General features: G+C 53.0%; 1 protein-coding gene across 1 annotated transcript; it reads left to right on the top strand.

Moving 5' to 3' along the window:
• Window positions 1-1486: 1486 nt before the first annotated feature.
• DDRGK1 (DDRGK domain containing 1) lies at window positions 1487-13553 on the top strand. The gene is made up of 9 exons (XM_039224563.1): window positions 1487-1639; window positions 2789-2995; window positions 4230-4342; window positions 4570-4671; window positions 7707-7829; window positions 8120-8158; window positions 10625-10681; window positions 11180-11228; window positions 11604-13553. Exons 1-9 carry the CDS (start codon window positions 1549-1551, stop codon window positions 11768-11770), a joined length of 948 nt encoding a protein of 315 aa, XP_039080494.1. The 5' UTR covers window positions 1487-1548; the 3' UTR covers window positions 11771-13553.
• Window positions 13554-14572: the final 1019 nt, after the last annotated feature.

The following is a 14572-nucleotide window of genomic DNA, read 5'->3' as shown; positions in this document are numbered from 1 at the left end:
TTTATTTTGTATCCTGGCCTGTTTGCTTGCTTAAAATTTAAAAATGGAAATTATGAAATATTCCAAAGTTACAGAAAATAATAAAATAGATGCTGAAGTTCCCATTATTCCAGATTAACAGATGTTAAAATTTTAACATGGTACCATCTTTTTTCAAATCTTACACTTCATACCGTTGGTCTTTGATCTTTGTGTTATCACACACACAAAACTTCATATTACTGTTAGAGCAAATTCCCAGTAATTGCTATTTGCTTTTTTAAAAATCTTGAAGAGTGCCTGGTTGGCTCAATCGGTTAAACATCTGTTGCTTGGTTTTGGGTCAGGACATGATTTCATAGTTTGTGGGGTCAAGCCCCATGTGGGGATATGCACTGTCAGCTTGGGATTCTCTCCTCTTTCTGCCCCTCTCCCCACTCATGTACGCTCTCTCCCAAAATAAATAAATAAACCTTGAATAAAGTCTTGAGTTTACATCCTGCCTCTTGTTTTTTTTTCCCCAAACAACTTTATTGAAGTATAATTTGTTCCTAGCTTTTAAGTAATTCTTTTTTTTTATTTAAAATTTTACTTTAGAGAGGGAGGAAGAGAGCATAAGCAGAGGAGAGGGACAGAAGGAGAGAGAGAATCTTAAACAGGCTCCACTCTCACTGCAGACCCCAACAAGGGGTTTGATCACACAACCCTGGGATCATGATCTGAATCTGGGATCAACTGAACCACCCAGGCACTTCTTTAAATAATTCTTTTTTTTTTTTTATAGTTTATTGTTAAGTTGGTTTCCATGTAACACCCAGTGCTCATCCCAACAAGTGCCCTCCTTCATGCCCATCACCCATTTTCCCGTCTCCCCCATCTCGTAAACCCTGTTTGTTCTCAGTACTTAAGAGTCTCTTATGGTTTGTCTCCCTGCCTCTAAATAATTCTTATGAATTAAAGGAAAACGAAAATCTCCTTGGGTATTTAAATTTTGAGTGCTCGCTATGAAAAACTGGGTCACTAATTCTTATATTAGTCTAATAAAGCTAATTTTATGTTAAAATAAGTATAAAATTGCAGGTCTGGGTACCAAAATATATCCCTATTTAAATAGAAGATTTGGTCTCTGCGCCTCCCTTCCTCCCCTTGTAACGAAATTATATGTCACTGATATAGGCAAATCCCTGCTCTTAATCCCATCCATCGCCTCCCTCCTCAAAGGTAACCTCTACTCTGAAGTTGGTGTGTATCATTCCTAAGCATCTTATTGTACGTTTTCCACATATGCATGGTTCCATAAACACTGTGTGATATATAAATGTTGTCGCACTGCACAAAATCGTTTGCAATAATTTCCACCCGAGGGTATGGGTATTTTTATGCCTCCCAACGTCCTTAGGGTAAAAAAAAAAAAAAAAAGAAGCCTCCGTAGAAGTGCGCGGTCTGGGCGGGGCCTCGTGGTGGGCGGGGTCTGGGTTGGGGTGGGAGGGGCCATGTGGACGTTGGGCGGGGCCCGGGGGATCCGGGGCATCAGGGTGGACTCGTTGGTTCCGGCTGAAAGCTGTCGTCATGGTGGCCCCCGTGGTGTACTTGGTGGCAGTGGCTCTGCTTGTCAGCCTTATCTTCTTCCTGACCCGCATCAGGGGCCGGGCAACAGCAGGTAGGAGACACCGCCGTTCCAGGACCGGTGGGGACGCGTTCTCTGGCCTGAGCCTTTGTAGGCCATCGCACCGCGGCTCCTGCGCATGCGCTGGTCTTGCCTGGCTGGACTGACGCGGTGCTCGCGCCGGATGGCGCCAGTCGCGCTTCAGGCCAGCTGCACGCATGCGCATACTTGCGCGTCTGGGAGCTGGCGGAGGCACGCAGTGCTCAAACCTTAGTCGCGGACTAGATGGTAGCGCCCTTACACCTTTCTCCCAGCCTCAGTGACGGCTTCCTTCAGTTCCTCTCCTCGGCTCCCGGCACGCCGGACCCAGAGGGGCCAGGCCCTGGCGGACACACTCCCATCCCTTACTGGGGCTGTCCCCCTGTGCACCCGTAGGAGACGCCGTCCCACCCAGTGTGGCTCCACAGTGGATGCCACGAAGGGGGCACTTGAGTGTTTTGTGCTTACCTACGAGCTGTAACTTCCTGAATCTCCCTCTTTCCCCCTCGAAGAGAGCCCCCTTCCTGTTCTGTACCCTGACCAGGGGGCCATGTCAGCTGCCAGGGTGCAGAACAGATACTCCTGCCATCCTCTTCCTCCCATCACCTCCCATTTCCTGTCATCGTACGGATTTGTGTATATGTCTCTTCCCCTCCTTGGGCCCACAAGCTACTTGAGACCACCTACATGCTTCAAGGGCAGGAGAGAGAAAGCTGAGGTAAGGCAGATCGCCAAGAAGTCTTCCTGGAAGGGAAGACTCAGCCCACCAGGAGCGGGTGTGCTCCCGGCTGGCAGCCTTATAAAACTATGGCAGGTGGTGTTCAGACAAGCAATAAATGCAGTCCTGCAGTGGGCTGGAGAGGTCAGGGTGAGCTTCCTGGAGGAGGCAGGGCTTCATCTCTGTCTTGCAGGGTGGTAGTATCCTGACAGGCCAGCTGGAAAGGCAGTGACAAAGGCAGGAAGGAATGGATGATCTTGCTGCATAGGACCAAGGTGCGGGTCTGGGTTATAAAGGCCTTACGATCTGGGAAACTGGAGCTTTGTGCTCTGGGCAGCAGGAGCGTGGAGAAGGTTACGTGGAGAGCGAGGCATCCGAGGTGCCGCTCCCTGCCACCAGGTGCATTGGGCTGCTAGACAGTGTTGTGGTTCCTGTCTTCCCTACAGCTGGCCAGGAGTCCTGGCACAACGAGGAGCAGCCCGTCGCCCCAGGCTCAGTGGCCCAGCCTCGGCCCCTGGAGTCTGAGGAGCAGAGAGCAGGGGCCAGGCCCCGGCGCCGGAGGGACCTGGGCAGCCGCCTGCAGGCCCAGCGTCGAGCCCAGCGGGTTGCCTGGGCAGAGGTGGATGAGAATGAGGAGGAGGCCATCATCCCAGGTGAGAGGGGCCCAGCCTGGAGGGGAAAGGGGCTGTTTGAGGGCATGAGGGGACCTCCAGAGCTGGATGGAAGAACGAGTGGGGTGTGAAGCGACAGTAGAGGAGACGTGTGGGAGCCACAGGATGAGGGGATCCTCATCCTGGGGTAGGGGAGACTTGAGACCCATCCTTTGGTCCCAGAGACCGGCAGTTTGGACCCTGACCCCTATTCCATCAGGCCACCCCCGTCTTCCTTCATCTTGGCTTTCAGTGTCTAAGCAGGAGAGCAGGGGTCTTCCGACTGACCCGGAGAGTTCCTTACTGTACTTCTCATCCCTGGAACCTTAGTGGTTTCTGCACACAATTTTCCGAGCCTCACTCTAGGGCCAGAGGGCTTAGCCAAGAGCTTCTGTAGTTCCTGAAGGGAGATCACCTGTGTTTGGGGTTGGAGCCATTTTGTCGACAGAAGCTTCCATATCCCTGGGAGACCAACAGAACCCCTGGGATTGTGGGAAAAAATATCTCTTCTCCAGTGCTCAAACCTGGCGTGAGCCTGAGGAAGAGGCATTTGGGGCTTTTGCCCTTGCACTTCTGGGAATTAGCCCCTTTTGACGCAAAACAGAGGCACTCTGTGGTACCATCCCTCTTGTCTCAGACTGGGATCAGACATTCCTGCTGCTAGGGCATCCACAGTTAAGCTTTAGCTGGCCTTAACTTTAGGCAGTCTTGGGGTTGGAGCTATCTCTTTTGGCCAGGGACTGAGCCCAGAACCCTCAGCCATTCCTGACCACAGCGAGGGCAGTTTCAGATATGAGGTGGGGATACATGTCCCCATGGGGCCATCCCTCCCTGGAGGTTTGGCTCAGAAACAAACCAGAGAACTCTGCAAGCCCAGATATGCCTGCCTGTGATTTTCAGACACTCAGATATCGGAACCCAACACCTCGCTTTTTGTGGCTCTGCAGCATTTAAAGTTATCGTCTGTTCCTTTGCCCCATCATTCTCTCACCCTTCCCCCCACCTTACCTGCTACCCTCAACACAGACACACCCTGCACACACTCTCTAGCATATGCACACTCAGAGTGTGAATGTCTACGTTCATGGCACATGTCTTTGGAGGGTAAAACTGGGCTCATGACAAGGTGGGAGGAAGGGGATCCCCCCCCATGTGGAGACGGACAAGGGGTAGGATGGACCCATCATCTCATCAGCCCTCTCCAGGAGCTGAGATGTGTTTCTTTGGCCGTACTCAGCCCAGGAAGAAGAAGGTATCGAGAAGCCAGTGGAAAGTCACCTGTCAGGGAAAATTGGAGCCAAGAAACTACGGAAGCTGGAGGAGAAACAGGCGCGCAAAGCGCAGCGTGAGGCAAGCAGGAGGGATGGGGTGCAGCTCTGGGAAATGGGAACGGGTCCTGCGTTCCTTGTCCCCCACGTCAGAGCCTCGCCTTGGGCTCTTTGCACGCTGCTTGCCTGGCTCTGTCTCCTGCAGCGTGGGTCTGTGGTCTGGCAGACCTGCCTGCCCTGGCCTGTGTGTGAGGTGGGCAAGCTCTAGTTGGGGGTGGGAATCTGCCCGCTATGAAGGCCTCTCTCCAGGCAGAGGAGGCTGAACGGGAGGAGCGGAAACGCCTTGAGTCCCAGCGTGAGGCAGAGTGGAAGAAAGAGGAGGAGCGCCTTCGCCTGGAGGAGGAGCAAAAGGTGAGGCAGACACCCCTCCCCTCCCTGACTTCTGAGCCCTGACCAGGCAGCCTTGCTTCCTGTGCAGCCCCCCACCCCTCTAACCTAGAAGATGGGCCATGGACCAGGTTCAGGAGCAGGCCCCAGTTTATTTGGCCTTGGACTCTAAACTCGACCTGTATACAGCTGCTGCTGAAAAGCAGAGCCTGAGATGGGGACTTTTGTTCATTTGTCTTATTGAACATACCATTTAAAGGAAATTGAGCATTTAAAGAAAACTGAGATGGCTGGAGGGGCTGGAACAAGGTAAGCAAGAAGGAGAGGGGTCAGAGAGGGGGTGGGGTCTGGACCCTAAGGGCCTCGAAATTGTTAAATTGTAAGAGCAGGTGGGTCCTGCCTGAGCCTGGTCCTGTTTAGGGCCTGCTGTGAAGGAGGTAGATGCTCAGAGAAGGGGAACCTCTGCAGTAAAGGTGGTTAGCGAGCATGTGTTTGCCAGTTGCTCCTTTCTTTCTGAGAACCAGTGCCTGAGAAAGGGACCATCACAAAGCGGTGATGGTATATAGAGAGCTAGGGCTTCCCAGCTGGGAACACCTAGCTGGGTGCCCTTGGCCTCTGACTGGCCCTATTGTCTGGGGACCCTGGATAGCAGAAAGCCTGGCTGTGGGTGCGATAGCAAATGGGCTAGAACACAGCAGAGAGGAAGCATTAGTGGAAAGGGTTTTTTACTTTTCTGAATATTGATATTGTATAACGGGCCTTAGATGACCTGGGAATCTCCTTTCCTGCACAGTTTCCTGTTATTAACATCTTATCTTAGTGTGGCATGTTCCTCACAATCGATACTGATACATCATTTGTTTGTTTGTTGATGTTTATTTTTGAGAGAGAGCGAGAGAGCGCACGCGAGTGGGGGAGGAGCAAGGAAAGTTGGGGGGACAGAGGATTGAAGTGGGCTCTGCGCTGACAGCAGAGAGCCCGATGTGGAGCTTGAACTCCTGAACCATGAGATCATGACCTGAGCCAAAGTTGGATGCTTAACCAACTGAGCCCCCCGGGCTCCCCACTGACACATTGTTTTCACTAAACCCCATACATTTTTTTTTTTTAATGTTTTATTTATTTCTAGGAGAGAGAGAGAGAGACAGCGTGACCAGGGTAGGGTCAGAGAGAGAGGGAGTCACAGACTGAAACAGGCTCCAGGCTCTGAGCTGGCAGTCAGCACAGAGCCCGACGCGGGGCTCGAACCCACGAACCGCGAGATCATGACCTAAGCGAAAGTCGGATGCTCAACCGACTAAGCCACCCAGGCGCCCCTAAACCCCATACATTATTCACATTTCATTAACTTTCCTTCAGTATCCTTTTCCGTTTCCAAGGTTACGTCCAGGATACCACATTACATGTAGATACCCGGTCTCCTTAGGCTCCCCTGGGTTGTGACATTTTCTTAGCTTTTCCTTGCTTTTCATGATCTTGATAGTTTTGAGGAGTATCACGCAAGTATTTTATAGAACGTTCCTCAATTTGCATTCGGCTCATGGTTTTTTTTCTCATAACTGGGCTGGGGTTACAAATTTCTGAGCGGAAGGTCACAGGTGAAGTACCATTCTCAGCATATCAGAGATACACGCTGTCAGTTTGTCTCTGCTGATGTTAACCTTGATTGCTTGGCTCAGGTTGTATTTGCCAGCTTTCTGCACTGTATCACTCCTGCCTTCTGTACTTCTTTGGGAACAAGTCACCTGCACAGCCCACACTTAAGGGGTGGGTAGAGTTATTCTCCACCTCTTTGAGAGGATGGTATCTACACGAAGTACTGGGAAAATTTTTTATACCAGAGCTATACTTTCTCTTTTCTATTTATGTAGTTAATTGTTTGCTTGTTTCTACGTGGACTAGCGGATCTTTCTTTTGTATGTTGTGTTAGGGTCCAGTATGATCTTATTTGTTTTATCCTCTAGACTATTGGGAGCTCTTGCAGTTGGCTCCCATGTACCTTTCACGTAACCTCATCGTTCGGTTTCCTGAGTACTTTCTTTCTTTCTGGCACCACAAGATGCACCAGGCTCATTCTATATGTTCCTTGCCCCAGCTTTAGCTACGTGTTTTAAAAAGATCTTTTTAAGAGCTGTGGAAAATCGGATGGCTTAGGGGGAAGCTATGGCACTAGGTGGTGGTGGTGGTGGTGACTGAGTGACATGGAGGGACTGAGAAGTTTTCCAGAAGTTGAAGGCAGAAGTGGTAGATAGGACTTTATTTCTGACCAGCTGGCCAGATGGCTGTGTGACTCACTGAGCCAAGGACCCAGGAGGAGGACCGGACGTGTGGGGAGTAGATCACGAGGTCTTTCTGGGACATAACGCAATTTGAGGTGCCTGTGAGATGGCCCAGTGGGTGTGTCACGTGGGAGGAGAGATCCGGGCAGGGGTACAACTGTGGCAGTCACTGGCAATGAGGTGCCTTTTGATGCTGTGGGCATGGCAAGGTAGCCCGAGGAAGTGGAGGAGGGGGTAGAGACAGGCCTGAGCGAGGAGGAGGTGGGTAGAATGGCCCAAGGGGCCGGAGGAAGTCCCGGAGCGGTGGGGTCTGCAAGCCAAGCAAGGGAAGAGGAAATGGCCAGCTCTCCCGGCACCACTGAGAGGCTGAGACTGATGGTTGTCCCTTGGATTTGGTGGGACGGAGGGCAGGGGTGACACGGTAGCATTTGTCGGTTTGGTGGAGAGCCAGACTGGAGCGGGCAAGAGGGGTAAATGGATGATGAGAACATGGAGCCCGGGTGTTTGTCCTTGAAGTTCAGATGTGATGGGGGGCGGGGGGGGCGTCACGGAAGGATTTTCAAGGAGAGGGTGCTGAGCGGCTGTCCTGGGTGTACTGGGACTGGTGTGAAGACGGGCCTCTGCCTGCAGCTCAGCTTGAGGGTGAGGGAGCAGAGTCTTGAAGGACCTGCACCCCTGAGAGAGGGTTGGACTGTGTGCCCTGGTGTGCTCTGGGGGCAGCAGAGCCCAGAATGGGGATGGGTGGGCACCTGCCCCCCAGTACCTGACTCTTGTCCGCAGGAGGAAGAAGAGAGGAAGGCCCGGGAGGAGCAGGCCCAGCGGGAACATGAGGAGTACCTGAAATTGAAGGAGGCCTTCGTGGTGGAGGAGGAAGGTGTGGGCGAGACTATGTCTGAGGAACAGGTGGGTCCACGCGGCCCCTGGGACGCCCCTCCCTGTGCCCGCCAAGCCCCCCACCCCATCCCACGTGCCCCATTGCTCCTTGCCTGCCGTGCTTGTCGGGCAGTGAGAAGTGGGTGGGCGGCGGGCCCAGCGGGCTCTAGCGGCCAGAGGCCTTGTCCTCAAGAGAGGCGATGCCTCCCACCCCTCACCATGGGAAGCTCTGCTCACACAGGCAGCAGGCTCGTGGGCTGGCAGAGAGCCCTGTGGCCCCTGCAGCGGGGACATTGACCCTGATTTCTCTACCCCTCTAGTCCCACAGCTTCCTGACAGAGTTCATCAACTACATTAAGGTAAGAAGCCACAGGACAGAGCCTGGGGGTGCGGCCCCTGCCCCACGCGTACGTGGCGTGTGTGAGTGGCGTGTGTGTCTGTCGCATGTGCTCTCTGGGCCTGGAGGGAGCAGACTGGAGGCAGGGTACAGGCAGCTTCTTCGAGCTTGTGCAGCCCTGGGCAGGGGACCTCAGAGTCTGAGCTGCCCCCGTTCTCCTCTGACAGTGGAGAGGGCCCTGGTCTGTGTGGGAGGCCTGAGCCTTCAATCACTTCCTCACAGTCAGGGTTTGACAGTCTCCCTGCTCCTCAGACCCCACGCTCCGTGAGTCACTGTGTTTTCAAGTTTGTTCACGTGTGTTTTCTGTCAGTTCTACCACGCCGAGCCTCCGCGGAGCTGAAACAAGCGTCTCTTGCCATGTGTTCCTGACCAGGAACTTGGGTCTTCAGGGAAACAGGATGATGTTTCCTTTGGAATCTAGGGCGGGGCGGCACGTGTGCGCCCCTCTGTCTGTAGCCGCACCGGATACTGCTCCGGGTTGCATAAGCACGTCCTGCTCTGCTTTGCTGCTAAGCAACTTCTCTCCCACGAAGGATGCGACGAGGGGAGAGGTTTTCAAGTGCAGCTCACAGGTGCAGAGGCGGCTGAGGGAAGGGGTGCAGAGGGAGTGGGGGCGGCAGTGGGGGTGCTACTAGGGGGTGCCAAGGAGCCAGGCCTTGCATAATCCTCCCCCCACCTCTTCCAAAGGGAACAGGGTTCAGACCGCTCCCAGCGGCGAGGAGCTGGGCTCACAGCCCGGGAGCCGGGTGTTCCTGGGAGGGAGAGAGCTCCATCCTCCCCCTCCCCTCCCCCCCGCCGATGGAGCCTGTTCTCTGCCCGTTCTCCGTATTGGCACCCTCGAGGGCTGGCAAGACCTTGCTCACTTATTCCTGCTGCTCTTCGGGACCTGCCACCCCCACGTACCCAGCGGACAGCAACGTGGTCTTGGGTCCCCTTCAGGAAGCCTTTGTCCGCTAGCGTTAGCTGCCCCTCTCCTCTGCAGAGACCTTAGTAAAGGCTCCCCTGTGGCAGTTCCAACCCTTGCTTTCAGAGGCTCCCTGGAGAGGCCATTTTCTGGGGGTTCTCCAGACTCTTCTGGACCTTAGAGGTCTTTCTGGCCTGTGCAGGCTGATCCTCCCAGAGCTGCCGCGGACAGCGAGGAGGACTTCTGGAATTCAGCCCACCTGCCTTCCTCCAGGTCATTAGTCCTTTCTCTTTTCCGACCAGGGCTGAGTGGGTTGGGTTTTTTTTTCCGCACAGACTTTTGGCCCCAGCAGTCCCTGGGGCCAGGTCTTCAGGAACACCTGGGGTGATGCCGTGTTCATACTCTGAGCTGTCCCTGAGAACCCAGCTGTCCCTGCTCCCTGCTCTGTAGGTAGAGGTCAGCTGGTCAGGTCGCCTTGTGCTTGCCACCCCCTGGCCCAACTGCCGCACACTTGCCTCCCCACTGGAACATTCAGTTTGGCATTTTGAACAGTCACATGCCATCTGCAGCTGAGGAGGTGTCACCGTGTCACTCCTCCCCCAGCTCCTTCGCTCTGGAAGACTCCTGGAAACGCCAAAGACCGCCTTCTCTCGGGTCACATGCTGTGCTGTCTGGAGGGGAGGCAGGGGCTGATGCGTGTGTAGGACTCAGCTCTAGACACTCGGCAGCACCTCCGCCCCCCTTCCCCCGCCCCAGGAACTAAACTTCCTACTGAGGGTGAGAGGGAAGCACACACAGCATGGCTGCGCCTGGAAAGCACTGAGCCAATTTAGCCAGAGTTATTTTAAGGGCAAGCCCAGTACCTCGGCAGCGTGAAGGGGATGGTGAAGAGTGTGGCGTGTCAGGGTTGCAGGGGCCTCTAGGCCGGGGCAGGGAACAAAGGTGAGACAGGACAGCTGTACTGCCTCTACCGAGACCCTGGCTCATCCGGGCTTCCCATCTGCTCTTGCCCATCTTCTCGGCCAGTCTTGAACTCCAGCAGGAGATGTGTCTTTTGCACCCCTGCACCCCCTTCCCACACACACCTCTTCTGAGCTCTTGGCCTTCTGCTCAGCAAACACAGGTCCTAATGACAGTTTTTAGTAAGCTTCTGGCAGTTGTCAGCTCCTGACTTCATCTCTGTGGTGCTTTTTCTGGCCTGTTTATGATGTAAGACAGCATGGCTGGATGCAGAGGAGAAGGTAGCAGCGGCGCTCGGCTCTTCATGTGTATCTGTTCCTGGGTGGTCCCCAGGCCAGGAGGTGGCTCACAGGGGAGGCCGTGGTTTGGGCAGGTCCCTCCCTGCAAACGGGCATGAGAGAGTTTATGAGTGTGTGTGTGCCTGTGTACAGGCACCTGGGAGAGCGTGTGAGTGGTGTGTGAGCAGAACAGGGCTCTCCCGTGGGATCGTGTGGCCGGCCAACCTCAGGGGGCTCCCGTGCTGAGAGGCTTTGCCCAACGTCTCCCTCTCTCCCCTCTTTGCAGCAGTCCAAGGTTGTGCTCTTGGAAGACCTGGCTTCCCAAGTGGGCCTGCGGACTCAGGTAAGCCTTGGAAGAGGGGTGGCCTGCTACGTGGAATGTGGTCATGGGGTCTGTATGGCTGTCCGAGGGGGCCCACCTGAAAGATGGAGTGGTGATGTCCCCAAACAAGAGTAAATTGTAGGAATCTTTGGCACCCCAGGAATCCTGTCTTTCTGCTCAATGGAGGAAAAAGAAAAAAGCCCAAACCTCGTCACTCCAGCAGCCCCTGTAACGGAGGCAGCCCAAACCCAGTTACCTTGACAGCTCTCTTGGAAAGAGGCTGCGCCAGACATCCCCACCTCCCCTCTCCTGCCTTGAAGTGAGCCTCTCGCAGGGGTCTTCTGGGGCCTCAGGACCGGAGTCTTGTCTCCCCTGGGCCCCTCCAAAGGAGAAGCAGAGTCACGTGGGGGGCAGCCATGAGAAGGAGGAGAGGAGAGTCGGCTGCGGTCGGAGGGCGAGTGTGGCTGTCTTCTGGGGAGGCAGTGCCCATCTCTGCCCTGAGACTTGTTCTTCTCGTAGGACACCATAAACCGCATCCAGGACCTGCTGGCTGAGGGAGCTCTGACAGGTGAGGGGATGAGAATCACTCGCCATAGGCTTTGGCCTGGGAGGGGGTGTTGAGGAACAGGGGGCCTGCAGGGACTTGTTGCAGAGGCCAGGTCACACACACACACACACACACACCCCAGCCCTGGATGGGGAAGTGGTGTGCAGGAAGGGCACGGAGCAGAGGGATATACCCAGGCCTGGGAATGGCTCTGGGTGACAGGGACAGCCTGGTTTGACTCACCTAGCCACGATTGGATGCAGCCAGGGGAAGCCAGGCACATAGGCAAGTCTGGAGGGCTCTGAACCAGAAAGGGGTGGCTGGGTGGGCATTCTTAGGCAGTGGTGGGGTTGGGGGCCTGGAGGGCTCAGCCCCACTACCCTTCTGTCTCCACAGGTGTGATTGACGACCGGGGCAAGTTCATCTACATAACCCCCGAGGAACTGGCTGCCGTGGCTAACTTCATCCGACAGCGAGGCCGGGTGTCCATCACTGAGCTAGCACAGGCCAGCAACTCCCTTATCGCCTGGGGCCGGGAGACCCCTGTCCAGGCCCCAGCTTGACCCAGCCCTACCCTTTTGGACTGGGAGCTGGTACAGCCTACCTGGCCATACATCTTGGTCCCTCCCCACCATCCTGGGGGAGAGATGGAATGTGGCCAGACAGTTATAGATTAAAGGCCTGTGAGCGCTGCTGAGCTTGGTGTGGCTTGGTGTGACAGAAGGCCTGGCCTGAGATCCCAGATGAGCAAGGGAAGCCTAGTCCTCAAAGTATATCAGGGGCAGGTAGGGGGCGGGAGGAGCCGGAGGTGAAAGTTCCATTCTTGTGCACTCATTCATTTAAAAAGAATATTGAGCATTTACTGTGTTCCTTTGTACCCTTCAAAGATGAGATCTTTCTCTCCCTCCCTCAGAGCAACCTTCCCAGAGCAAAAGTGAGCAACCGTAGGGCCGGCCACCTCTCCCCTAAATGGGGAGGGAGGTCTCACGGTTGCTTAGATAGATGGATTCAGGAGCCCTACAGAGTGCTGAGAGCCCTTAAGGAGAAGAGTGAAGTGCCTAGGATAGAATCCTGAGGGACATCAGCCTTTAAGAGGGAGGGAAGAGCGGTCAGCGAGGGAGAGAGGCTGGGCAGGTAGAAGGAAGTGGGGAACCTGCTTGAGCTGGATGGAATTGTGCAGTGGAGAGATCTGCTTCGTACAGTCCATTGCATGAATTTAGCTCTATATCGTCAACAAAGTTTAAATGGTGTGGGTGATTCCACCCACCGGTGGATGTAAGGACCATATGCTTAGGAGTGGGTGTCAGATGGCAGATGTGTGTCTCCTGTAGGGTCAGTCACTCTAGTTCCTGTGGGCTGTTCCTGGCGTGAGCATCCTGCTGTGCTGAGGGTGAGGCATGTGTTAAATGTGTATTTTTTATGCAAGGTTGCCCCTAAACATAAGCCACCTACGTCCTCTGGTGCCTGGTAGAGGAGGCAGCTTTCTGTTCTCACCCTGAAGGAAACCATGTGGATGCTGATGGGGAGACAGGACATCAGGCATTAGGGTGGAGCATTCCCTAGTGTTGTCAAGGATGATTTTGACTCATTTGGAGCCATAAGCATGAACTATAGTACCTAAATTCCAAGTGACATGTGACTCTGCTGCTTCCGTCTGCAGCGGGCACTTGGAGTCACCTGAAGCTGGGAAGGGCCACGTGCATTGTTTGGAAGCCCATAATCCAGAAGGAGAGGGAAGAAACAGAGGTACCGATAGAATGAGAAAGAAACATAAAAAGTAAAGTCCCCACTGGAAAGGGCTTCTTACAGAGCAAGGTCTCCTCTGTCCTTCTCATCAGTTGTCCTCGGCTACTGCTATCCAGGTGGCAGGATGACTAGCAGTCTTAGCACCTGCATTCCACCCTCAGGATCCAGTGCACAGGCCAGGAGTGAGGAAAAGGCACATCCCTTCCTCAAATCCTGGAAGCCTTCGAAAACCCTTTATGTCCCAAGGGCTTATTGTGGAGGAAAAAACCTGTGACCCTGTGTGAATTATTTAGTGATCAACCTGCTAATCTAATCTGTTTATCAAATGAGCAGTTCTTGAAACAGTGATTAACATTTTTCTAAATATGTAGGAAGCGCTTTTACAATTAGCACATGAAAACGTTCAGGTTTAACCACTTGTTTTTCAAGCGTGTAAACAATTATTACTTAATTACTTCTAAGCATCTAAATTCCCCAGATTTAATACATGAACTTATTTTAAATGCTTTTACATCTCAGAAAGTAGATGTGGTGTTAAAACAAGAGCATTACTGATCTGTATGTGTGATACTGAAACTGATCATAAATATTTCAATATCATGGGTTTACATTTGCTTATTCACTAGCTCTGCTTTTCTTTTTCCTCCTGAGGGTAGTTTTCACTTGTTCTGGAGCCCCAGTGTGATTATCTCAGGTGGCTGAGGAGGTATATATATATATGAAGGATGGTGATTCAGAAGCAGGGACCCAGGACTTCACTATGACCCTGAGTCGTTTAGTTGTGTGGCCCCTTTTTCATAGTTAGCTCCCCTCTCCACATCAGAAACACTTGACTGTTGGCTCCATCTCATCAGGTAAATTCTGATTTTGGAGTTTCCAAGTTACAGAATGCTCGTTAGGCTTGTTCTGGGTGCCTTATCTTTATAGCCCAGCTCAACAGGCCTGTTTTAATACCACTTGCTTCCAGTAGAGTCCAGTTAAGTTTTGTTCTATCACAACCTCTTTTTTATGAATCTTCAATTTTTTTTAATATTTATTTATTATTGAGAGACAGAGACAGAGCATGGGGCGGGGGGGGAGGGGCAGAGATAAAGGGAGACACAGAATCCAAAGCAGGCTCCAGGCTCTGAGCTGTCAGCACAGAGCCCAATGTGGGGCTCGAACCCACCAACCATGAGATCATGACCTGAGCCAAAGTCGGACGCCCAACTGAGCCAGTCAGGCCTATTATTGACAAGCCCGTGGTTGGAGAGCCAAATAATACAACTTGCCTTTTCAAAAATGGTTATAAGATTGTCCATGAGTTAAAAAATTATAAAAACTGGGTAATGGGTACATGTAGGTTATATTCCTCTATTTTTATATTGAAAGTTTCTCATAAAAGCTTAATATTAAACAATAAGGGGCTCTGGCTGGCTCAGTTGGTGGAGCATGCCACTCGAGCTCAGGATTCTAAATCCAAGCCCCACAGTGGATGTAGAGATTACTTAAAAGTAAGCTTTTTCTTTTTGAAAGCAGTCACTTATTTATTTTTAGTTTATTTTTGAGAGAACACACACAGGCGTGTGAGTAGGGGGACCAAGAGGGAGAATGAGAATCCCAGGCAGTCTCTGCATTGT

This window comes from Hyaena hyaena, unplaced genomic scaffold (genome assembly GCF_003009895.1).
Source record: "Hyaena hyaena isolate Hyena2069 unplaced genomic scaffold, ASM300989v1 scaffold_16, whole genome shotgun sequence".
NCBI lineage: Eukaryota > Metazoa > Chordata > Mammalia > Carnivora > Hyaenidae > Hyaena > Hyaena hyaena.
Note: the sequence above shows the minus strand (reverse complement) of the source record. Positions and strands in the feature narration are given on the sequence as shown.